The 26,931-nt window shown below is 41.9% G+C and overlaps 1 protein-coding gene across 4 annotated transcripts in view; it reads left to right on the top strand.

Moving 5' to 3' along the window:
- The window catches only part of E2f3 (E2F transcription factor 3), an 80,253-nt gene extending 54,699 nt beyond the window's left edge, over positions 1-25,554 (top strand). For 2 of the 4 annotated variants that reach the window (XM_027409312.2, XM_027409313.2), the window contains exons 2-7: positions 11,312-11,423; positions 12,852-13,053; positions 14,605-14,763; positions 18,777-18,891; positions 20,789-20,924; positions 21,989-25,554. In XM_027409312.2, coding sequence (XP_027265113.1) covers positions 11,312-11,423; positions 12,852-13,053; positions 14,605-14,763; positions 18,777-18,891; positions 20,789-20,924; positions 21,989-22,251 — 987 coding nt within the window. In that variant the 3' untranslated portion in view covers positions 22,252-25,554. Of the gene's footprint in view, positions 1-11,311; positions 11,424-12,833; positions 13,054-14,604; positions 14,764-18,776; positions 18,892-20,788; positions 20,925-21,988 lie in introns of all 4 variants that reach the window. The other 2 variants (XM_027409311.2, XM_027409314.2) reach the window with 1 other exon arrangement.
- The last annotated feature ends 1,377 nt before the right edge of the window (positions 25,555-26,931 follow it).

Below are 26,931 nucleotides of genomic sequence, written 5' to 3'. Positions count from 1 at the left end.
ATTTGATATACCATAAATAAGTGCAACAAAATGCCTAAGAAATGGGGAACGGTAAATAGAAGTTTCAGAATCAATCTAAAAAGGTTAGGAATACCTGGCAGATTGTTCAGAAGCAGCAAGGTTGTGGTTGTAGTTAGGCGTAGGTAACCCATGTGCTCTTTGGTGAGCAGCGAATGAACGAAGTGCATCTTGGGTTCATGTTAGGAACATTTACAGTAATCGGTAGACAAGCAGACCTGGAAGCTTCCAAAGAGGTCAACTGAAGATGAAGCTTGGCAGCAGAGCACTTTCTTAAAATGCATGAATGCCTGCGCTTAGTTCCCACCACTATTAGAAAAATAAAGGGCCAGCAAGATAGTTCTGGGGTAAAGCGTTTGCCACCGATAACATCAGTTCAATACCTGGGACCCACCCAATGGAAGTAGAGATATCCATCCTAAAAGTTGTCTTCTGACTTCCATATATGTATAGTGGCACGCGCGCGCGCGCACACACACACACACACACACACACACACACACACACACACACACACCTACCTACCTACCTGTTTAAAACAGCAACAGAAACCCAAAGTTTGGGGGCTGGAGAGATGTCTCGAGAGTTAAGAGCTCTTGCTTCTCTTGCAGAGGACACTGTGTTTAGTTCCCAGCACACACATGGTCGCTGACAACCATCTGTCATTACACTTCTAGAGGATTCAGTTCCCTCTTCTGGCCTCCAAGGATGCATGTGACACACATACCCACATGCAGGCAAAACAGCTATACACATGAAAGTAAACAACTTTTAAGGTTTAAAATTAAATAAATAATAGCAAAACACAAAAGAACCAGGCTCAGATTGGCTGTCGGTTTCTCAGGATTGAATTTTTTCCTTATCCAGACTGTCGAGTACCAGGGTAAAATACACGTTTTTATCCCTGATAAGAAATGAAATTTAATGTTCCATCCTACTGTTCAGATGTGTTCCGGGAATGCAATTGATTAATAATTCGACAAGGGTGCTGACTCAGTTTGTAAGCAGAACCAGTTCAGGTTTATTGAAACAGAAGAGGAATTTATTGAAAGAATATTAGATAACTCACAGGGTGGTTGAGAAGATGAAAACCAAGCTTGGGGAACAGTGGGAGCAAGGAAACCTTGACAGCTAGAGCTATAGACAAGATGTGAAACCCCACAGCTCCCACAGGAGGGCAGAGCACTTCGATTTCCTCTGCGGCTACCCTCCTGGCTCTCTATAACCACCATCATGGCACTGCGTTCCTCATCCTGCTACTGGTAGCACCACCATGATTATGATCAGCATCTCATATTTCCCAGAGTTCGAGTCCAGGATGGGTCTGTGCTTTGTCCCTGCCTAAGTTCAGGGCTTTAATTTTTTCTACTTGTAACTCCTTTGACCAAGAAGTTTTTATTTGACCCCAGATTCATGAAAATATATATACACACATACACATACAATAGGTGTACAAACTAAACATTTACTGATGATAAATTATTTGTAATGATATTTTGTATGCATACAATTGTTCCACCTATCAGGGACAAAGGCAATTTTCATACTAATAAAATGTGCTTTTTTTTTTTTTCTTTTAAAATGAACAATGAAATCTTGAACTAAGAAAAATGTAATTCAGTGATAGAGCCCTTGCCTGGTCTGCTCAGGCTCTGGATTCAATTCCCCAATACTGGGAGTTGGGGGTGGGATAGGAGGCTTAAGGAGTTGTCTTGGCAGAACAAACCAGAAACTAGAGCATATTCAACCTTTTTCACGGCCGATTGATATTTTTGCTTTATAATCTCCAGTGCTAAGACCATCACTTCACATAAATACATAATTAAAAAAGAAATATATTTAGGGCCATTTCAGAAATGGCTGAAAATCCCGTCTTATTCCCAAGTTTTTAATGAAACTAAAGGCAACAACTCAAACAGCAGTTTTTGGTTTTCGTTTTGCTTTTCAAATCAAGCATTTGAAAACAATGTACTCCAAAGATACGCTAATTTGATTCTCTTATACACTGAGGAATGGTGGTAGGGAACTACTAAAAAGCCTCTGTTCCATAATTAAGCCACAGTGTTTCTGTCAGCAGAAAGCTTTGTGTATATAGTGGAAACACAGTAATTTGTAACGGATGATGTTATCAGATCTGAGCTGTGCTATTTCACGAAGTGTTCATCCGTGTTTTCTGGAGTTTGTGCAGTGCAAACCTTGTGTTATGTGATGCAACCTGGTAGAACACTCCATTTAGGATCAGTTCACGTGTTTTAATTTGGGGTTATGTTTTGGTGGTTGCACATTCAAAAACCTTTTGCGCTTATCAGATTTTTTGAGACTACCACATTTAGTTATATGACCCCATGTGAGGTCACAAGCTACACCTTAAGAAGCTAGTCCTAGCCATGGTTCCAGGGAAGCTAGAGACAGAGGAGTAGGTATTTTCAGCCTCTGTAGCAGATGGGACTACCTGCCATGCACACTGACAAAACCGCATGTTTTTAACTAGGAGACAAGTTTTCCATATTAGCAGATAAAATAATGTCTGCCTGAGGCTTCAGCACTGTAGACAGTGAAGGAAGATTGCAGAACAACAGCCATGCTGGGAACTGGGAAGCAGTCACCCTAGGTTCTAGACAGCAGGTGAGCAGAAAGAAGAGTGGGGTCTTGGTAGACTATCTGGAATGTAGTTTTAGGGAAATGGAGGTACAGTGAAGGCAAGAAAGAACCGGACACACCAGCGATAAGACACATTGTGGGAGCTTTTCCTGGCAAGTTGGAAATGAGCATCTACTCCCCTCAGATAGGGTACCATCTACAGATCAAAGACATGGTTCCACCCAAGTCTAACCTGTGAACCACTGACTTCACCTGGGGTTACCTTCAGGACAGTTGTTTATAAGAGGCTAAACCAACCAAGGAGTCTCCCCCAGCAACAGTTAACTGAAAGGAAACACAAACTCTGTGTTATATCTGACTTTAATGTGAACTAAATTTTGATAATCATCATGCCCATAAATGACCTATTCATCCAAGAGTATCATCTGCACCATTGGAACATAGAATAAGTCAAGTGGCTGCATAAGCATATTACATAGGGAAGGCCACCAGCAGCAATGATGACATTGGTTCTCCTGGGAAGGCAGCCACTTGGAGTGCTCTGAAATGGTAGACTTTGAGATGTCTATCTAGTTTTAAATTATCCTAACTTGTTCTTAACAACAATGTAGCAGGACTGGAGAGATGGCTCAGCAAGCAATTAAGAACACTTGTTACTCTTACCGGGGAGACCTGGCTTTGATTCCTAGCATCCACATGGAGGCTCACAATTTTCTGTAACTCTAGTTCCAGAGGATGCCACACCCTCTCCTGTCCTGTGTAAGCACTGCGTGCACATGGTGCACACTCATACATGTAGGCAAAACTCCCGTGCACATATACTAAAACTAAATAATGTGTAAACCTGGTCAAGAGATGTCCCGTTGGTTAAGAATATATGCTTTTCCTTAGAGGACCTGAGTTTGTTTCTCCGCACCCATGTTGTGTGGCCTACAACCATATGTAACTCCAGCTCCAGGAACATCTGATGCCTCTGGCCTATATGCACATACTCCCATGCATCTATGCATACATTAAAATGATTCTGACCGTTAAATGCTAAGAAGAAAGGAAGATCATTGTGGTTAGTAACCCCAAGATTAATGCTTTCTAAAACTATTTTGTATGTAGCCGGCCTAGGGTGGCTCACATTTTTAATCCTTTACTTGGAAAGCAAAGGCTGGCAGATCTCTGTGAGTTCAACACCAGCCTGGTCTATAGAGTGAGTTTTAGGACAGGCTCCAAAGCTACACAGAGAGAAATCTGTCTCAAAAAAACAACTATTTGGTATGGTATGTATCCTTCTGTAGCTGGTTTCTCTGCATATATCCCCTCTCCCAATACAGCTTTACTATGCAAAGTTTGCATATGCAGTGAGTCAACTCATTGCCTGACATTCCATTACAGAAATCAGTAGTAGCTCACTGAATTTTTTTTTTCTTCAAGACGTTGGTCATTTATGGTGGATATAACTGTGAAAATACAAAGTATTTGAGAAACTGACATTTGTTTTGAGACAAATGTCTCATTAAGTAGTCCTGGCTGCCTTGGAACTCACTGTAGACCAGGCTGGTCTCAAACTTACTGAGATCTCTTGCCTCTGCCTCCTGAGTGTTGGCATCAAAAGACGTATGTCACCATGCCTAAATTGCTGTTTTTTTTTTACACAGATGCTGGAAAAGGAATACCTGTTCAGTTTGTACTATGGAATTTCTAGTTTGAATGTTATAAGTTTAATGTGTATGTGGATAATGGACCCTTTTTAACATACAATAAAATGTTACAAAAGTAAACATGAAGTCATCGCCTCATTTCATTTCACTTAACAAAAATAACCACCATTAACATTTGATGGGTTTTTTGTTTCTTTGTTTTAATGATAGGCACCTTCTCTGTAGTCCAGGCTAGCTTCAGACTCATCATCCTCCTGCCTCCCCTCCTAGGTGCTAGGATTACAGGTGGGCACCATCTTGCCTAGTTTGCCATGGATTTTTCCATGTTACACACACACACACACACACACACACACACACACACACACACACACACCCCTGTGCATATATGGGGAATTTTGTTCAAGTACACTCCCCCCAATCCATGTGATCATATATCTCTTTCTGCAACTGTAACTTCCACAGTCTTTTTTCTGGAAGACTTTCCATGTGATATGTGGTGGTTAACCTCCAGCCAGTGCACAGACCCACTCATGTACACACATACACAAGCCCTTTCATGTTGGCAGTACTAAAGCTTTGTGATTTATCTACCAAGGGAATTGGAGAATTGATCCCTTGTCTTCCTTAGTATAAACAAACAAGTGTGGTGACAAGTGTGTCTGTCGCCTTGCCCTGAGGTTCCTAAAGCACTTAAGATTTGAACTTCTAAGCTGGGCCTATTAGTGCATGCCTTTATTACTAGATGTGCAGATCTCTGTAAGTTCCAGGCCTGTATGGTGTGTTCCAGGCTATATAGTGAGATCTTATCTAACAAAATAAAACCATGTAATGTCGTATAAAATTATGCTGTGGCAACCCCACAAGTCATCAGTCAAAGTTGCTTACAATATGTACAGATCACATTCACTAGTTAGCTCAGTACTGAAAGAGTGTGTTAATACCTACTCCACAGAACCATCAGTATTTATGGAGAAATTATTATATAGTAATGTTGAATGTTCATTCAAAGCTATATGCACTGCCAGGTATCACACTTCAAGACATGTTGTTGATAAAATAGTGTAGGTTTTGCTATTGTTTGTAAAAAGAGAAAAGTAAGAGGTGTTACACTGTTATACTTAGATTTATTTCCATAGAGCATCTGAAAAGTTGTTGTCCAAGTGACTTAGCAGGACCTATTATTGAGAAAGGGAACTGGGGATCCGGAGTGGAAGAAAATCTTGCTATTCACATATACTTGTTTGTGATATGTGCATTTATTATGTGAAGAAGAGGTTTGTTTTTCTAAATGGATAAAGTAATATTTAAATTATTATAAAGGTAATATCAAAGAGCTGGAGAAGTGGTTCAGGAGGTAAGAGCTCTTAGTGCTCTTCCAGAGGCGTGGGATTCCCAGCTTCACATTGTTTTGCTTCCTGTGACTCCAGCTTCAGGGACACCTGCACGCATGTTTGTGTACACATGCATGCAAATAAATCAATGAACTATTTATAAAGAAATGATAATTTTTAAAAAATTATTCATAGCATTTATCTTAAAAGTATTTATATGTAAGTATAAGGCACTGGAGAAATGGCTCAGGTTAAGACTTCTTGTTCCTCTTGCAGGGGACTGGAGTTCAGTTTCCAGCACCCATACCAGGTGGCTCACAACTGCCTGTAACTCCAGCTCCAGGGATCCAGTGTCCTCCTTTGGCTTCTGTGGGACCAGCCCACATACACATAAATAAAAACTAAAATAAAGTGGCGTTGATTTACTATAACTCTTCAAATATTTTTATATGGCAATTTCCCCCGAGATTCTCGTGAAGTGGTTATAAGCATTGACAAGGCACACCAGCTTTGGGGTCTTGAGAATGTTACTGGGTGTTTTAAACTCCAGTTTTTTCATGTCACATAGAAGGTAACAGCAGCTGCCATATGGAATGATGGTGAAATGACATAGCATAATTAAATGCAAAGTAGTTAACATGAGTGTGTTATAAGCACTCAGATTTTACTGAGTCTATGTCATGACCCTTGATAGTCTTATGCAGCCCTGGTCTCGTGTACCTAAAGTTAAAGGGCTTGGTCCCCAAGAGATGCTACTTCCAGTGCCAACCCCAAGCCCCAGGTTGTTTTACTTGTGCTTTTGACTGACCAACTGAATCAATTGTCATGGGCCTTTTGCTTACCCCTACTGTCTGATTATGAGGGATGTTCCAAAGGAAAGAGATGACGAAGATGGGTGGGGTGATATACACAAAAGCGGGTGGACCTAATGTACTTTCCCTTGGTTATCTAGCTCCATGTTTACTTATTTCCCCCTCAGAACCTCCTGAACCCAGTCTTTTGAGTTTTTAATAGAAGCTTCATGATGTTGGCATGATTGATTTAATTATTGGCCACTGACAACCAGCTCAACCTTAGCCCCCTTTCCCTGTCTGAAGATTGAAGTTGAGGCCAAAATCCCTATTATGATCCGAGACTGAAAGTTCCCCATCAGTCCATGTCTTGAATGCTGTTTCCCAGCTGGTGGGGATGTTTGCTGTGGGGCTATGGAAAGTTTAGGAGGTAGGACCTAGATAGAGGAGTAAGTCACTAGGGGTAGGTCTTTGAAAGTATGCCTGTCCCTAGTCCTGGCCATTCTGCTTTCCCATTTGTTAGGGTGTTAGCCTCCTCCGCACTCCAGATGACATATACCCCACCATGCCTTTTCCTCTGTGATGAACTGAAATTCCTAAAACCATGAGCTGAAATAAACCTTTCCTCTCTTATTATTTCTGCCAAGTATTTTGTCACAGCAACCCAAAAGTACTGTAAACCCTGATCCTCTAGTAATCGCTTAACTCATTAACACCAATGACAGGTCACTAGAAAAATCCATAGAGTTTTGGAGTTGTGTGTCAGGACACAAAGACCAAATTCATACCAGTTTTCACCAAGATGCTCACACTGTGAGCAAGAAAAACAGATGGCAAAAAACTTAAGTCAGCATGTCAGTGGAGACAGAGAACTCCTACACTACTTAATCCAGCTTTTTGTCTCACTAAATATATATGATTGAATTTACTATGCTCTATCATAGGTCAAAATTCTTAGCCTTTGCCCACAAGAGTCCAGTTACTGTAGGCATGTTCAAATCTCGGACTTACAGGAAACATGTGGTCCATTCAAGTCTAATTCAGCCCTCCCATTCATGAAATGGAAGAAAAGAATAACCCAACAGAAATACCTGTTTAAGAAATTGGAACCATATAGTGATCACTTTCTGTGGTGCATTGTGCCTTCAACAGGGATGGCAGATATGGACCAACTTGGTGAGGATGGGATGATTGATGGAGCTGCTAATGGCCTCCCCTGCTGGATGCTCTGAGAAGGATATCTTTCTTGGGCTGCCTTTCTTCCATAGCTTAGTTTTTTGTGATGTGGGTTTCTAAGCCTCATGATCAGTTAGTTCCCGTAGGAGACAGACATCACAGGCCTTTTGCACTTTCAACTTGCATTTAGTAAACTATCTGCTATTTAGAATTACTTTGTTGATGCTTAGTAACCAGAATCACACATGGAAACTAGTTCTGGTGACTGAAGTTTGACTGAAGTCTCTTAGCAACAGACCTCTGGGAATTACCTGGCCTGTGATTTTGTGCTTCTTTAGGTCATTGCTTCAAGAATAAAACAAAATGGCCCAGGTGATGAGGCAGAATTCACACGTACCTGGGCTGCTGGCCAGAGCATAGATCTTGACTTAAGGACAGCATAGATTTGGGGCCCAGGAGCTCTGCACCCCAACTTCCAGTTTTGCCTTTGGAAGAGGAGACTATTGTCTGAACTCTTTGGATTGCTCTTTACATAGATACCAGAACCAAAACAAAGTGGCTTCCTTTCAGGTGGTCAAGCTTCAAAGTACAGCTTTCTGTCTGTAACAGCTTCCCAATAGCCACAAGAAGTCATACACTCACACTTGAGGGCACCCGCGCACGCACACCTTACCATTCTGCATTCTACCAGGACCCTGCCCCTCTTCTAGTGAGATTCACACACTGGAGCACACACACACCCTACCATTCTACATTCTACCGGGATCCTGCAGCTGTCCTTTCATCCCAGCCCATCTTGGCTTCACAAGTGTTTATAACACAGTCTTAGTGTTTCTACCCAACGTGCTTCCGATAAAGATTTCATTGGCTAAAGCAAAAAAAAAAAAAAACAAAAACGTCTAAAGAAGACCAACTATTAGCCAAGTCAGTCAGTCTCCTTTTTCTCTATCTCTGTTTTCAAGTCTATAACTCCTTGCCTGTCATTCCAGGAAAATTCCTAGAGTTGTCCCTTTTTTTTTCCCAGCTCTGGCCTTATGCCATGCAACCTGATTGCTGTGGGGGTGGGCCAGGAGGCAGCACAACAACTACACAGACCCAGGTGTATTCAAATGCACTCAGGCTCTGAGGGGGAAAGGCTGGTTGTCCAGAGAGGGAACATTGGCCAGGAAAACCCAAAACTACACAATACACATGGATTAGACAAGAGAGTTGGGAGCAGGAAATGAAATCAGGAAAGCAAATTGCTGAATTGTCCTTCCCAGGCCATTCAAGGAATGCTTAGCATAACCCTGTCCAATAGAAAGATAATGTGCATACATGTAAGCTGCGTAATAATATTTTATAAAGCCAAAGCATCTTTTTAGCATAATCGGTACCAAAATTAGTGAGATGTTGGGCTGGGAGAGATAGCTTCATTTTTAACAAAGCTTGTTATGCCTGTGATGACCTGAGTGTTTTGTTATATCAGCACTGGGGAGATGGGCACAAGTAGATTCATGGACTCACTGGCAGCTAGACTAGCCTAATGTACAAATTCCAGACCAGTCAAACAGTCTATCTTAAAAACCAAAACAACATGGATAGTCCTCTGGCTTCCATACACAAAAAATTCCTAGGTTATTTTACTTTTTTATATATTTGAAATCCATTGTGTCTTTTAGACTTGTAGAGCGTGTAGATTGGGGTAACCTGGTGGCTAATGGCTACTACTATGGACCAGGTTAGCCAGAAACTTTTCATAAACAAGCCAGATAATGATCATCTTCCAGTCCATTGCCTATTTCCCATATCATAGGCTGTAACTGGGTTCGTTTTGTTGTTGTTGTTGTTGTGTTTTTTTTTTTTTAACTCTTTTCGGTCCCATCACTATGCTCCCAAATAAATACACAGAGACTTATTCTTACTTATAACTGCCCAGCCTTAGCTTGGCTTGTTTCTTATAGGAGGAAGTATCTTGCCAGCAACTCCCAAATAAACACACTGAGACTTAATATTGCTTATAAACACTCAGCTAATAGTTCAGGCATGTTCTAAGCTAACTCTTTCACTTAAATTAACCCATATTTCTTATGTAAGCTTTGCCATGTGGCCTGGTATCTCTTCTTAGTGTGTCGTGCCCATCTTGCTCTCTCTGCATCTGCTGGCAACCCCTCACTCTGCCCTTCTTCCCATCATCCTAAGTTCTGTTGCCCCATCTACACTTCCTGCCTGGCTACTGGCCAATCAGCATTTTATTAAACCAATTCGAGTGACGAATCTTTACAGTGTACAAGAGTATTAGTCCACAGCATTTCCCCCTTTTTGTCTATTAAAAGGATGGTTTTAACTTTAACATAGTAAGATTATATATAACGAAAAACACTTAACAAGTAAGAATTGCAGTTACAGTTTCTAGCCAGCTTTTCTAACTTAAATTATCCTATTTCTCTTTACCTATGTTTTGCCTCTGGGCGTTTTGCCTTTCTTTATTTTATACATCTTTCTTTCCTTCTTTCTCTGGGTGGCTGGCCCCTGGCATCCTTTTCCTTTTCTTGATCCTCACTCTTTTTTTTCTGAGCCTGGATTTCTCCTATTTATTCTGTCTGTCTGGCAGCCCCACCTGTCCCTTTCCTGCCTAGCTATCGGCTATTGAGCTCTTTATTAGACCAATCAGGTGTTTTAGGCAGGCAAAGTAACAAGCTTTACTGTAAATGGAGTTAAATGAAGGCAACGTAAAAGAATGCAACACATCTTTGCATCATTAAGCAAATACTCCACAGCATGAATGATAACAGATCTTAAACCAGTATTCCACAGTAGGCAGTTAACTAACCTGAAGTTGCAAATCTCACTAGAAGAAACTACCCTAAAGGGAGCTTGGTACACATTGTCCTGCTGGGTGTCTAGTTGGAGACGTCTTGCTTTAAACACCCATCGTAGTCCTATAGTAAGTACTTCCCCAGCACTTAGTCTTCTGTTTTGTTTTCTGACTCTGCACCCTAGGAAGGAAGACATTCTTAATCATCTTATTTACAGAGGGTCCTAACTGCAGTTCTCAATGTGTAGAAGATGTTAGACAGGTATTAAGTGAAGTGAAAAATAAGGTAAAAGTGTATGTGATGGCTTCTCACGTGCCAGATTTAATGATTAGCTGGAGAAAATGCTATTGGTTGTAGCTCTTGATGGTGTATTTGCAATGTTTATTTTTCTGATGAAGGGCCATTTTGTAGCCTGTAGCTAGTTGTGTTCCTCTAAATCACTCATTTGATGAATGTATATAGAAAAGTGATTGAAAACCTACAGATCTAGGCTCTTTGCCAAGCTCTATGATACAAAGGTAAAGGAGAACTTTCTGTCTTAAAGGAAATGAGAGGTGGGTAAGTAACCAATAACTGTTAGAGTATAAGTAAACAGTGTCTGAGGAACACAAAGAAGAGTATCCAACCAAGTCAGATTGGGAGATAACACGAAAGTGAACTTATGTTCCATAATGCATGAGATGATCTTAGCAACCAGCCCTGTGCTTGGCACATACGTTGAGTCAGTAAATAAATGATTAGGCCATAGCTCAAGAGTCACTTTGTTTGCCCATCCAGGTGTGGGTATGTGATCACTGCAGAGGAAGGGAGTTTGTATAACAGGTTGACCTTCTGAGTAAGACCTGCCTGTGAGGCATGGGAAGCCACAGGGTGGGATAGAGGAGGAGAAGGGGGGCACGAACAGGACCAGTAAGTGAAGTTATCTCACTTTCTGATTACAGGCAAAGCGAAGGCTGGAGCTGGGTGAGAGTGGCCATCAGTACCTCTCAGATGGTCTAAAAACCCCCAAGGGCAAAGGAAGAGCTGCACTGCGGAGTCCTGATAGTCCAAAAAGTAAGGATGTTTTTATCTGTTTCCTTATGCTCCTTGGTGTGGGACTCCCAACTTGCAAAGCTTGTGGCTGGAAGAATGCCAAGGTGTGAATAATTTTGGCATGTTTTCTTTATTTCTTTCTGTGCCTATCCAAAAAAAGTAAATACAGTGTCTCCTGGCACCTAGCAAAAAGCGATAGTCACCTGAATGCATTTGCATTTTGAACTAGTCATGTTTAGTTTTCACTCCCTTTAATAGACGTGACTTAAGAGAGCAGGAAGGGTGGAGACAGATGTGGTGGGGTAAGTGATGGACCTGCTAACCTCATTCTCCGGCTCATCACCCAGTCAGTAGCTTAGGAACTGGGGCAGTTTAGTCAGTGGAGTGCTTGCCTAGCATGATGAGGCCTGGGTTCAATCCCCAGCACCACATAAACTGAGTGTGGTAACACACACCCATACTCCCAGCATTTGGAGATTGGAAGTGGAAGGACCATGAGTTCAAGGTTATCCTCAACTACAAGGGTTCAAGACCAATCTAGGATATGAGATACCTTGTCTTAGGAAGGGGGAAAAAAAAGAAGAGACAGAAGTAGTTGCACGCAATAAGTCACAGCTAATTTCTGCCTCCATGAATACTGTGATATCATTTGGGAAAGAAATGAATATATTACAAATGCCCAAATATTTCCTATTTTTGCACTTAATGCAAAAGTTAAAGTTGGGACTTGGTTCTTCTTTCCCTATAGTTTCACAATTACGTATCCACAGAGTATGTATAAGGGCTGAACCTCACCCTGAGCTCCAACAGGAGAATAGCACAATACTAAATGGTGACATTTCATAAGACTATACTTTCAAGGATCATTTCTGTAGTTCATTACTAAATGACGACGTTTCATTTAAGAGGGGTGAGAACTTGAACTTTTTGAGGTATTCATTATCAAAATGAGACTTGTTCTGCAAGACAGACTCACAAGTGATAACACCCCAGTGCCTGAACGGCCAGTGAGGTCAGATCTGTTTGAAAACCTTTTTTACAGGACAAAGTGGTGACCTGGCTCTGTTAGCTTAGGCATCTTAATTGAGATTCCCTGAAGCCCCGGCACCTTTTCATTCATTCAGCAGATACTTGTGAACAGCAGATATTTGTGAGGTATTTCATGAAACCCAGAAAATAGAGTTAGGAAAATGAAACTACTGACAGAGTCCAAGGAAATGTTATTACCCAACATAGGAAGTCTTTATTGTCTCTTCCTTTTCTGATAAAGCAATCTCATAGCTTTTATAACTCGCCCCAGACAACACCAGCTTTGCTTCAGATACTAATCCGGCTGCCTTGGGAAAGAGGGCTTGCTTAGCTGCGAAGAAACCCTTCATTTCTTTACCTTCCCCCTATCCCCCACCCGTTCGGTTTTTGTTTTTCTTTAAGCTCCAAAATCTCCCTCAGAAAAAACGCGGTATGATACGTCACTCGGTCTGCTCACCAAGAAGTTCATTCAGCTCCTGAGCCAGTCGCCTGATGGGGTCCTGGATCTGAACAAGGCAGCAGAGGTGCTCAAAGTGCAGAAGAGGAGGATTTATGACATCACCAACGTGCTGGAAGGCATCCACCTCATTAAGAAGAAGTCTAAGAACAACGTCCAGTGGATGTGAGTAGGAATCCACTGTCGCCCCGGCACCAGCCCATCAGGAGGCCTTAGTGACTGCCTCAGTTTCTCCTAATTTCAGCTTCCACATTCCCTTCCTCCCTCCCTCCCTCTCTCCCAGTTTCCTGCCCCCCCCCCTCAGTTTTATGTAGGAAATCAAGGCTGAGGATGGAGTTCAGTTGGTAGAGTACTTGCCTAGAAGGATGAAGTTTGGGGTCAATCCCCAGCTCCACATAAACTGAGTGTGGTGTCCAACACCAGCAACCAGAAGTTCAAGGTCATCTTCTAGTATGTAGAGAGTTCAAGGCCAGCCCAGGATACATGAAACCCTATCGGGGAAAAAAAAATAGTCTTTTAGCATAGAGTTCTCCTGTATTTGTTTAGCATAAATTCAGAGGATCATGGAATTCAATAGACCTCTGCAGTTATAAATTGGGAAGGAAGCTGTTTACTCATCACACTTAAATCTGTGCATATGTGTGATCTATCAAGGTACTTGCATGTCTCTGATACTGTATTTCGGTCATCTGTGGATGAATATGAACTAACATGGTTACAACGTAGATTCATCCCTAGTTGTAATAGATTAACACACGTTCTCTGTCAATAAAGGCAAAACTACAGTATCTGGGTTTTTGCTGCAGAGACATGTGTCCCAGTGTGTCTGATTCTGCATGATAATGTCATCTGTGAATCTTGGACAGAGCCAGGCATTTTATAAGTACAGCGCTGAACTATGAATGAGAGATGTTTGAAAAATATATAATTTAAGGGCTGGCAAGGTGGCTCGGCCAATAAAGTTTGCCTCAAAAAGCCTGACAACCTAGATTTAATCCCTGAAACATAAGTATGTTAAGGTAGGAGAGAACCAACTCCACAGAGTTGTCCCCAGCCTCCATGTTCCTGACATGGTGTGGTGTATCCATGTACTTGGAATAAAAGAAAAGAAACTATCTAAAAACGGTCGTGGGTTAAGAATATAATGTAGTGGTAGAGTACTTGCCTAGCATGCTTTAAAGAAAGTCCTTAGTTCAATCCCCAGTGTTGAAAAAAATAATTAAGGGGATTTCTAAAGTGAACTGTGTGTGTTTGGAATTGTGGACAGCTCAGGGACTCTCTTTGACCTATGCCTTAGAGAAACCTGATGACTGCTGGTCTTTGTTCTTGCAGATGCCTGACACACCTGTTTGGTTTGCCCCCAGGGATGTGTGGATTAGGTGGTGGTGGTGGTGGTGGTGGTGGTGGGAACCAGGTGGCTGTCTTTTTGCCCTCAGAATTTGAGACTTCTAAACAAACAGGCTTTTTTCTTTTTTTCCTCCTTCTTAAGGAAAGGACCCTGAAAATTACTGTTTTCACCCGATTTCTTGGGTGTGTGAAAGGTGCATGACTGTATTAATGACAAATGTGTTTATGAAGCTCTTCTCTAACACGTGGCTAACAAACAACATACCCTTCCATGACATGGGGGAGGGAAATTGTTAACCCCACTGATTTTTTTCTTCCCACCCTTTAGCTCCTGTAAAGTGCTATAAAGAATCTGTGTTTGGGTTCCAGGGGCTGCAGTCTGTCTGAGGATGGGGGCATGCTGGCCCAGTGTCAAGGCCTGTCCAAAGAAGTGACCGAGCTCAGTCAGGAAGAGAAGAAATTAGATGAGCTGATCCAAAGCTGTACCCTGGACCTCAAACTGTTAACCGAGGATTCAGAGAATCAAAGATATCCTTTGTGCCTCTGGTGGTTAGAGCCCTCTGTACTGTGTCCAGAGCTGACAGACTAACTTGTTCATGGGGTAGATAGATGTTACTCTGGCATCACGCAAACGACCAGTGTGAGTGTGTGTGTGAGTATGTTTGTGTGTGTGTGTGTGTGTTTACATCCACTTAGCTCTGTCTCAAAGGACAGTATCTTTGACAAGGTACCTGTGGACTATATGGTATTTTTTTAAGAGCATTTTATTCATGTGTGGATGGAACATATAGATTCACTCACATCGTAAGAACACACTATTAAAAGATAGGGAAGGTGTCCGTATTAATATTAATGACAACGCTAGGCAGGTTTGTCTTTGGCTTCCCAGATTTTTGGTGGGTGTTAGCTGTCACTGTTGGGGTTCTCGCTTTCTATTTTCTTTTCATTAGGCCTTGTAGCAATTGGAATTTGCTGAATCTATCTGATTGGACTATGGTTGAGAATAGAAAAGTATATTGTAGCTGGGTGTGGTGGGACTGCCTCTAGTCCTGGCAGCGGAGGGACTGTGTCCTGAGTTACAGCCACCCTGGCCACAATAGCAAGATCCTGTCTCAAGAGAAAGACAACAGAAAAGTTGTGATACCCATATTTGAAAGACAAAGAATTATCAGGAGTGCAAAGCCAGTCAGAGCACCATAGCAAGTTTATAGTTAGTCTGATGTACATGAGATCCTGTCTCAAACAAGGCAGAAAGATCCAAGTATCCAAGGTTGTCAATGCTTACCTAGACAGTTTGAGGCCAGCCTGGTCTATGTGAGATCTTGTCTTTAAGGTGTGGTGGCATCTGCCTTTAATATCAGTGTTTGGGAGGCAGAAGCAGGAGAAGTTCAGACCAGCCCTGTCTTTATAATGAGTTCCAAACCAGATAGTGAGTATATCCTGTCTACCTTGCCTCTAAAAATTAAATACAATTTTAAGACTAAAAAGAGCCTGGTGTGGTGGTGCCCTCCAGCATTCAGGAGGCAGAGGCAGGCAGGCAGATCTTTGTGAGTTTGAGGCCAACCTGTTCTACATAGCAAGTTCCAGGCCCGCCAGGACTGCACAAAGAAGACTCTGTCTTTAAATGAATGAATGAATAGGATGGCTCTATAGGTAAAGGCTAAAGACCTGGGTTCAGTCCCTGGGACCCACATGGTAGAAATAGAGAACTGACTCTTGTAAGTTGTCCTGTCCTCAGAACACAACAGTCCCATGCACTGTAGCACACATACCCACTCATTCACATACTAAATAAACAGATACTAGCAAAATTTGTAAAAGAAATCAATAGTAGGGCTATTTAATTCATTATTTAGCTGCAACTCCATCATGGAAAAGCCATGTGGTTATACATGACTGACGGCTATCCTGAACATGTGGCTTACAGCCTTGTCATTCCTATTGACTTTCTCTGGGGCCTTTGTTACCAAAAAAAGTTCTCTTGAAGGGGACCGCTAACCCAAGAACAGATTTGGGAAGGAGCCACATCAGAAGCACTTTTAAGTTTGTAAGATTAGAAAATACACTTATGAAATTTATCTTAGTCCTCCATTCAGTTCCCAGTCTGGCACAGCTTGTTCACAGATGTGTGGAAATTTTCCATCCTACAGTTTGTTGGATAATTGCAGATGAGTTTTATTTTAGTAAGCTCTTGTCACATAACTTTTTGACAGTGGGCTCTGTCAGTTAATCTAGTATTCTCAAAAAAAAAGAGAGAGAGAGACCAATCATCCAGTGTTCCCAAAAGGCCCCTTTGGCTTTCTTGATAAGCTAAGTGGTGGCCTAAAGCCTAGAATCTTCCAAGAGCATACTCTTTGTTACAGGTAAATGTGAGTGTGTGTGTGAGTGTGTGTGTGTGTGTCTGTCTGCCTGTGTCTTCATTCATATTTTAAAACCTAACTAATAGCACACACCTTTAGTCGAGCACTCAGGAGTCAGAGGAATGCAGGTCTCTTGAGTTTGAGGCCATCCAAGGCTACATAGTGAGAGCCTGTGTTTCTAAAACAAAAATAAATACATATAAAAGTTCTGACTTCCATAGACCTCAGGCATGCACACTGGCACATACCCATATACAGTCAAATATAAGTCTTTAAAAATATATATATAAGGTCACTAAAGGGCTAGTAAGATGTCTCTCGATGGATAAAAGTGCTTGCTACACAGCCTGACTGATGACCTGAGTTGGATCTGTGAAACCCATGGTAGAAGGAGAGAACCTGACTCAGAAGTTGTCAGCCGACTATCACATTTAATAATAATAATAAGTAATTTTTTAATTGACTAAAAACACATGTTACATTATATGTGTTCTTGCATATGAAGAGAAAGCCTTGAGCCTGTTGTCTGCTGTGAATGTCTGTCTTCTAGCTGAGTTTGTGTGAGTGCTTTTGTTCTACAGTAAGTACCATGCTCTTTCACGATATCCTTTTAGGCTTGGCTTCAGGACACTTAAAGGAATTGTTCAGTACTTGGAAGTAACTACCAAGAGTCATGAAATGTTAATTTATTCTCGTTCACTAAGTCACTGTGTCTCAAATTCATTCAGTTGCAGAGCACCTGGGAACTGCTCACCTCCTTGGGAACCTGAAATGTTCATAGTGTTAATAATAACAAGGGTAATTTTTCTAACAGAAATAATGATGCCACAATGTCTAGGCAATATGTAATCACACCAGCCCAGGTGCACTTGAGTAAACACGCTGTCTGCCTGAGCAGTAGATTCTGTTCTTCCACCAATGTATTTGCTATTTAGTCATTCATTTGGTGGCTGACACTTGCTAATAGCAAGCTGCTGTCTCAAAATTTTTTGATTACTAAATCTTACTATCTCCCCACACCCCCCAAATTAGGACCATCTGTCAATCAGTTTGATTGACAGGGCACTTCACTGGAATTCATGGAATATTAGTACACAAGATTGTCAAGATAAAGTATACATTTTTTTTTCATGAGAATATCAACGGGAAGATCCATGGGGGAACCCATTTATTTAACAGTGCAAAAGGGAAGACATACCTATTCTTTTAATTCATAAAATGATGGATAATTTTCTGTGTCTGTTTTGTTGTTTTCTTTTTTAATTTGTTTTAACTTTTTATTGATTATTTGTGGATTTCACATCATGCATCCCAATGTCATTCATCTCCCTGTCCCATCGCTTCTGCCCACTGTCCTTGCAACCCCCCCACACACACACACACAAACAAACAAAAATTTAAGGTGAAACCAAGAAACAAACAAGCAGAAATCTCAGCATGGAAGCTGTTAGTGTGGCCCAATGAGTCTCACAGTACATATACCTTTAGTCCATACATCTTTACTTATAAGTGTTCATTGCAGTGAGTCATTGGTCTAGTTCGAGGCCTCTGGCTTCTGCTACACCCTTGACACTGGGCCCTCACTGGGGCTTCTCTTGGATATCTTATTGTTGCCTTGCATCATGGAGATCCTGGAGTTTTAGATAAAAGTCTGGTCTCTTCCCATGTCCCAGCCATTCATTGATGAGGTGGATGTTGGGGTAGGCTATCTTGTAGTCCTGGTTCTGGGACTGGGTGGTAGCTAGGTTGGTCAGCCCACCAGCTTTCCCTCATCATCCACCACCTAGGTGAGTTCTCCAGCATTGCCCCAGCTAGTTCACCTAGTGTAACAGACAGCAAGGAGCCAGGCCAGTTCTGCTGTCACTCCCTCAAGTCCAACTCACCTGCACTCACACCGCCAGGGCCAACTCTACTTTCTTGCCTAGGCTTGGAGCAGGGCCTCCTCTCTGGATTGCTGCACTTGGTGAAGGGCAGGACCAGCTCTTCGGTTCTCATGCCCCCAATGTCGGCTCTTCTACCTGCTGCAGATGTCAAGGGGTGGGGAAGAGGACATATTTACCTTACCCTTGTCATCCCATGGCATACCAGGGACATTGTGGGGAGCGGGGAGCTCTGTTTTGTTATTTTCATGATGGCTATATCTATGGCAATTAGATGGAAGATTTCCTTAACACTTCTTACGTTAGCTTATGTTACATATCAAGATATTCGAAAAATTAGTGGCCTTAAAGACCAAACTGTTATAGTTGTGAAAGCCCCTCCAGAAACAAGACTTGAAGTGCCTGATTCAATAGAGGTAAGGAGACAGCAACTCAGTCCATCTGCAGAGAACATTCCAGAACACCTGAACTTGAAGACTGGTGCTTGAAGTCTGCACCCTCCCAAGCACTGGACAGTTCTTTCCCATTTATTTTGATTAACCCAAAGTTGAAAAAGGTTCAACAGTTCTCTAGTTCTTAAATGCTCAAAATGTCTGGTTTCAATTTAGAAGGGCATTCTGGTCACAGCAGTCGTTGATGCCCTGCCTCTCTTTTCTTTTTCACAATTTGTTGTCTGCTGGTTCTGATCAGTTTGAACCACTTGAGAAATTTTATGTTGATTACTTTGTGTATGGACAGTCCCTACCACAAAAAGAGCTCCGGGGGTTTTAGAAGTAGCTCCCTGACTTACCCCATTTTAAGATTTCTTAAAAATCATTTGTAGCATGTTTACTTTGAGAAAATTAAATGGGACCTTGGGGTAATCAATAGACAAGAATATTGTAAGAAAGTAGAGCAGGCATTTTTCTAATTGTTTTCAGGTGTTCTTTGATAAAATCAGCCTAGACTGCAATTATAAGATAAAGGAATATGGTAAAAAGAAATTACCTGGAATATTAAAAGATAATACCTAAAATATTAAATTTACAAGGTAAACTTCTCATCTCAAAAATTATAATGTTGTCACCTGGATGAGGAGGTCCTCTAAATATTAGTGTACAGAGCCAGAGAGATGGCTCAGTGGCTATAGGACAGGCCAGTCTTCCAGAGGACCCAGGTTTGGTTCCCAGTACCCATGTAAAAGGACCTGTAACTCCAGCTGCAGGGGGTGCAATGTCCACTTGTAGGCTCTCTACAGTCAACCACACACAAGAAGCTATACTCACCCAGACATAAAAACATACCTTTAAATACCCTGCTTCAATTCCTGACAGTCATGTGGCAGCTTACAGCCATCTATAATACCTCATTGGGCACCAGGCATGCACATACATTCATGCAGGCAAAACACCCAATCACATAAAATAATAATTTTTTAAAATAAAATTAAAAATAAATCTCGGACTTGGTGGTTAAAAGCACTGGCTGCTCCTCCAAAGTACCTGGGTTTGAGTCCCAGCACCCACATGGCAGCTCACAACCATCTGTAATTCTATTCCCAGAGGATCCTATGCCTTCTTCTGGTCTCCCAGAGCACCAGCAAGCATACATGCTGATGCATAGACATACATACAGGCAAAACATATACATAAAAATAAATGAGTACAAGCAACAAATTATTTTAAAACAAGTAAATGAAAGTATTTATTAAATCACTATGCTTTATTCTCTTAGTCACTGAAGCTCTTGGCACTTTAGAGTGTTGTTTATAAGTTGGTTGTTAAAGTTTTAACATTAGAATGTGTTATCATGAGGGAGTAGTTTAATGGAAATACATTCTTTCAAATGCTCAACAGACCTTTAAATAATTTGAAGGAAAATAATATACCTACAGACACCTAGACACACACACACACACACACCCAAAAAAAGCTATTTCTTTGTGGTGAGAATCAACAAATCTTTTTAAAGCTCCATAATAGTTGTCTTTAAATAGTTTCTTAGATTATTCATGTAGTAAACTATATTTATTTATTTATTTATTTATTTATTTATTTATTTTTAAAACAGCCAGAGGCATTATATAGGATGAAACTGGCCAAAGCTCTGTCCCAATAAAACTTTATATACAAAGATGGTTGATTTCCTGGATTTGGCCCTCAGGCTAAAGTAATTTGTTGACCCCTGCCTCTAGAATAATGTCATCACTGCCAACTAGGAGTGAGGGAGCAAAATGAACAATGAATATTGCCCTTCCATTTCAGTTTTAGGAAAGAAATGTTTTGTTTTTCATTTCTAAGTGACCTTGAGTTGACCTCTTACTTGTGTTCCTAGAGCCTACAAATACATTTGGCAAGTACCCAAGGGCCCATTGAGGTTTACTTGTGTCCAGAAGAGACAGAAACACACAGACCCATGAAAACAAACAACCAAGACCACAATGGGAATATCCCTAAGCCCACTTCCAAAGGTAAATATTTCACTATTGTCTTTGAAAAGCAATGTTTAAAAATGAAGGTATCTAGAAGGATCCTCTTTCAGAGCCACTCGGCTAAGTCATAACAAAATGCTTGAGTCCACCAGATCACTGCCATTACGGACAGGAATAATGTGCAACCCATCAAACTGGCCAGAATAAGCAACATGTTCGGCAGCATTATTCACAGGGTCAGTGTACAAAGGCGGGCCTGGAATTCATGGACAACACTAGCTAGCTGTTCCATCATTCCCCTTGTTAAAGGCCCTGTGTGAGAAGATGACATGCTTGCCCTGTTGGAGTCAGAAAGAGGCTCCAAGTCCATGCTAAACTTGCTACTGGGTCCTGGATATTCACCAGTTGGCACATGGGGTGAGCTGTAACTGTTAAAGCCTTTGTGTTGTCTGGAGGGAGTGGAAGAGAAGCTTCTGTTATGAGAATAGTTTTTAAGGTATCATTGCTACTTCATAGACTAAAATAACAGTCTTAGTCAAAGTGGTCCCTCATCCCTGATGAAGATCCTTCAGGCTCTTGTAAACAGAAAACTGTTGCCCTGGTGTATTGGACAATGGCTAGAGTAAGGATTGAGGCTATAGACAGTCTTGAGTTATCCACCATGCTTGACTAGACATCTCAAGTGATGCTTCTGAAATCATTAGGGATGGAAATGAAAAGAGCTTGAAGAGATAAGAGCCTTCATCAGAATCTTGTTCTCATCTTCCTCCCCAACGCGATGAGGAGAAGATATGATCCACAAACAGCAGAGAAGTAGCTCCCTTCTCTCTTTTCCTCCCACTAAAGCAAAGCTCTTGGAAGCTCAGGCTTGGGTATAAAGATACATAATCCCCCCCCAAAAAAAAAACAAAAACAAATTACAGATAAATAAACTATGACAAAAGCAAGGTGATACATTCTTTATGCCTGATAGCCTAATGGTGATCTGTGTCCTCAAGTCACCGCATTGAGCTAAGGGGCGGCAACATCCGTATTCATCCAGGAAAGGTAGTTTTTTAAATTTCTCCTAACCATGCCCCCCCCCCCTTTTTTTCCTCTTTCAGACTTGGCCTCTAACAACTCAGGACATAGCGACTGCTCCGTTTCCACAGCAAACCTCTCTCCTCTGGCCTCCCCAGCCAACCTTTTACAGCAGACTGAGGACCAAATTCCTTCCAACCTTGAAGGACCCTTTGTGAACTTACTGCCTCCCCTGCTCCAAGAGGACTATCTACTGAGCCTAGGGGAGGAAGAGGGCATCAGCGACCTCTTTGATGCATATGATTTGGAAAAGCTGCCCCTCGTGGAGGACTTCATGTGTAGTTGATTGGGCTTTGTACAAACTGTCCTTATAAACCAATATTTTTTTATCACGGAACCAGAACGTGTATCGCAGTGTTGTCCCTTCCTACCTTCTTCCTCCAAGAGTATCATGAAGTAAACTTCAGAACAAAGCTGACATTTTGATGAATTATTAATTTTTTTTTTTTTTCCTAAACGCACAGTTGCAGGCTCCCTTGGGAAAGCCCTGCCTGGTCCCAGGCTCCAAAATCTTCCTGATGAGTCAGCAAGTGAGAAGATGTGCAATCAGGTGTCTCTCACCTGTCCTTTACTCCCCTCCTTCCTCTCCTTTCCTTGCGGACTGGCTTGCTGTGCCTAACGGATGGGCTGTTGAATGGGGTCTGGCCACCTGGCCCACTGGAAAACAGCACTCTCCCTTAACAGCATTTCAAGCCGTGCCTTCTCTGCAGAATGCATGTCTTTGTGAGTCTGCTAACATGGAATGGAATTCTGCCACAAATGCAAGCTTGAAGTCATGCAAAGGAATGACACGGATTTCTTCAGCTCTTAGGAATATTTAAATTACTTTCATAATTCAGTGTAAGCTATGGGCCGTGTGTCCCACTAGGAGGTTGTAAGAGCCTCCACAGCCTTTTGGATGAAGAACTTGTTTGTGAGTACTCATTGCAGATACAGAGACTAGTAGAGTTCTGCTGCTCAAAGCTGTTGTGGATTTTCCTGTCTCCATACCCCACCCATTCCCACTTTCACTTCCCCCATCCTTCGTGTTTGTGAGTTTCCGGTTGATTACTTGCAACTTAGGAGTTCTTTGTGGGTTGTTTTAGAATTTTTATTTTTCTAGCTGCCATTGAAGCATTCCTGTGGCACCCATCAACCATTTCAATTGAATTGTTTACCTTAAAGCGATTTTTGCAAATTCCTATTCCTTTAGCAGAGGGAGAGAACCTCTACTGATCAAAGCATCTAAACCCGTGTGACCTAAGGTCCACCAGCCTCTGCAAGAACCATCCTCTGTCTTGCTTCCTTTCCCAGGAGGGAGCTTGGAGCGAGAACAGCTCTAGAGCTCAGTGACTCGAGTGGCCCATAGTGAGGACCTCGGGTCAGATGATACAGCTGTCCCATGGAGCAGCAGGCATGGATCCCTCCATCCTTGGGCTTCCCGGGCCCCTGCGACCGGGGAAAGGGCTCTGATGCCACACTCAGGGAGACCACTTCTCAGGATGGGGTCAGGTGGAGAGGCCCTTGGGAGAAAGACATCCCATTGTGTGAGTGGCATTCTATCAGGGACACTTCCTTAAGTTGGAACAAGGAGCTCCCACTGTGTCAGGAGATAGACTAGTTCTGGCCAGAACCCATTCGCCCCTCCCACTGCGAGTAGGTGAGCTGGGTTAAGGCAAGTGGGAGGTAGGAAATGCAGTGATAGAATGCCAGGGCGACTCCCTCGTTACTCCTCAGGAATGGTGTCCCAAACTGGAGGCTTTGTGTCACCTACGATCCTTCCAGTTACTTCCAAGAATAGCGTTCCCACTGGCAGGTGGCGGTGGCCATCATGTCCTGGTGTTAAATATGGCATAGTACCTCAAATTCATTCCTCGGATGCTAAGGGCTGCGGAAATGAGTTAGTCGTGAAAACTAACCTCCAGCTGAACAGTTTGAAATGCTATGTGCCTGACCCACCGGGGAGGCACATAGTAGGCACTCAACTCATACACATTTAATCGAGTTGAAAATATCCCTTGGGAAAACATTTTACTAAACCACAAGAACCCTGGCCAGTTTACTCTAGATAGATTTCCACAATATGCAAAGTGGTGGTGGGGGGTGGAGACAGAAGACACCGGCACTTTAAACTCTGTGTGTGGGTATGCGTGGTGTATGTTTGGGAAGAAAAATCAAAGGTGCAGACTATCTTCCTCTCTCTTCTTCAGCCTCCAGCCCCGGCCTCCTCCCCTCACATACTCTGGACTTGGTACAGAATAATCCGTGTGGTCCGAGCTGAAGCACTGGGGTGGAGGAGGGAGGGGGAGCTTCGTGTTAAGTGCCTACTGGAAATGCACTGTGGGGTTTTTTCCTGTATGGGAAACCATTTATGCCAAGCTTTCCCCCATGTCCTATATTTATCTCATCTGGTTAGCTGCCTCTGCTTCTGGCTTTGTGTAATTCTCTTTGCCACCTTCGTAGAGCTGGGTTTCTTTCCCCAAAGTCTAATGACTAAACTCACCTGGCTCTTGGTTGTTGTGTGTTTGGTTGACTATTCTTGTTGAAACTATTCGTATTGTAATACCGTATTTATTGTTTTAAGAAATGAAAGGAATACTAATGAGTAAGTCTTCAAGAGTTCTTTCATGCATAATAAGACTTTTCCAGTTAATGGGCTTAACTGGCGTATGTAGATGAGACATCCACACTATCTTCTGTTTGCATTTTCTTTGCTCATAATATCTGGCACACAAAGTAGGTGAGTACTACAGTATTTTTGTTACTTTTAAGTCCTGAGAATGCAGGTTCCCTGGTACCATTAAGTTGCTGCTACTAAAAGCTCACATGCGGAATGGCTGAACGTTACAAGTGTGCAAATGATGACGGCGTGAGCCTCAGAGAATTAAACTGTATAAAGGGCAACACATGAGCTGTCAAACAGTGTTAGGCGTGTGTTTGTGTACATAGCAGTTTTATTTAAGTCGATACAGTCCGCTCACATTGCCATTATTTACCAGTTTTGTACAGAGATAGCAATTCATTTGTAAACACTGCCAGAATATTTTCTAGCTGGTTTGTAATTTTTTAAGACTGTTGCCTTGGTTTTTGTTTTTTTGTTTTTGTTGTTGTTGTTGCGCCTGTGACTCTTGTTTGCCTTTTTGTCGTACATGTAGCTGTCTGTAAATAGAATTGCAGTATTTAAAGCTTTAGCTTTCAGGAAAAACGAAGTAAGAATCCAAGTGTGTGCATGACAAGTTGTGTGTCTGAGAAGGGATCTGAAGGAAGATGCCTTGTGGAGGAAGTCGGGTGGCAGGTGGCAGGGTGTGGGAATGTCTTTCCTACGGGGTACATGCTTTTGTAAAAAGGAAGTGTTTCTCCCAACATTGGGAGTAGGCAAACTACTAATCAGTTTAGCTTTGTGTTGTATGCTAGTTAAAAAAAATAATAATAATGTAATATAATGTAAAAATAGACAAACAAACAAAAAAAAAGCTTTTATGATGGATTTTGTAAATAGATTTGTTACAGGGTGACCTGTTCTAGCTGTGATCTTACCACTTCAAATGGATGTAATTTGAATAAATTTTGTATGGTAAAGGGTCAATAAAATGATTTTTTTAAGAGTTCAGATGGATTTTCTTAGTAGTATCTTAATCTCATATGTGCTGTGGGGGAGTGTGGTTAATTTTTAGGCAGATGTCATATGCTATGACAACTTGCTATGTAGTTGAGTGTAACACAATATTGGGGTTGAAGCTTCAAGCTGAAGATCAGTAGCTGGCCACTAGCTCTTACCTCAGCTCAGACCAAAGGGGCGGTCCTCACTGCTCCTCAGATTCACTCAGACTGCTATGCTCCCCTCAACATGGCTAGAGACTAACTCTCAGACTGAATGCCAGCTTTGAGACCTTGCTCCTGTCTTATATGTACCTCCCTAATGCTGGGATTAAAGGCTTGTGATCCCAGGTGCTGAGATCACCTTTGTGTGAGCTGTTTCTTTTAGGACTGGATCCATTTCGTGTAGTCAGTGTGGCCTTGACCTAACAGAGATCTACCTACCTCTTAATCCTGAGTCCTAGGATTAAAGGTGTGTACCACCACTGCCTAATCTTGAGGCTGGCTCCAAGCTTTAATAAATCATACATAATATATCACCACGTTGAACATGACCTTGGATTCCAGATCCTTCTGCATCTACCTCCTGAGTGCTGGGATGGTGTGCAACCATGTCTGGTTTGCTTTATATGCTGCTGAGATTGGCCCAGGGCCTTGTATATGCTAGGCAAGGACTCTACCAACTGACTCTACATTTGCAGCATGCCCCCCCTTTTTTGAGATGGTCTTACTATATGGCCCAATCCTACAGTGTGTTTGTTCCTTCACTGTATATGCCTTAGATACCTTGCTATGTTGCCACTTACAGAACAAATTCATGCCCATTAGGGCCATATACTGTTCCATTGATTAGGCTGATTCATTACCCAGGCAATTTCCTATTTTTAGAAATGGAGGTGGGGGTGTATACAGTAGCTATAGTATGCCAGGAAAACAAAGCTTTTCATTACTGACTTGGATTTGTTCAATGCACAACTGTATCTCTCTGATTCTTGTAAGAAAGAAATGTGTACTCAGTCACTAAGCACTCCCTTCCTATTTCCCCTACTTAAAGCTGCTGGCAACTGCTAGCCTGTTCTGCTGAGGATTTGCCTTTCTGGATATTTCCTATAACGGAATAAAAAATATGTGGTCTTATGTCTGGTTTCTTAGTATAACTGTTCAAGATTTGTCCATTTAGTAGCATGACCAATAGCCCATTCCTTTCTATGCCTAAGTTACAGTCTGTTGGATATATATGCTACAATTTATTTATCCACTAGTTGGCTGTTTGCAGCTGTAGACTATTAGACTACAGTTTGCAGCTGTAGACTAGTAGACTGTCTTTCATGTGCCTCAGTGGATGTTTTTGGGTATTTTCAGAGCATGTGTTGAGTAGTTTGTACTGTGT

Source organism: Cricetulus griseus, chromosome 3, assembly GCF_003668045.3.
Source record: "Cricetulus griseus strain 17A/GY chromosome 3, alternate assembly CriGri-PICRH-1.0, whole genome shotgun sequence".
Taxonomy (NCBI): Eukaryota; Metazoa; Chordata; class Mammalia; order Rodentia; family Cricetidae; genus Cricetulus; species Cricetulus griseus.
This window is presented reverse-complemented; position numbering and strand designations above follow the sequence as displayed.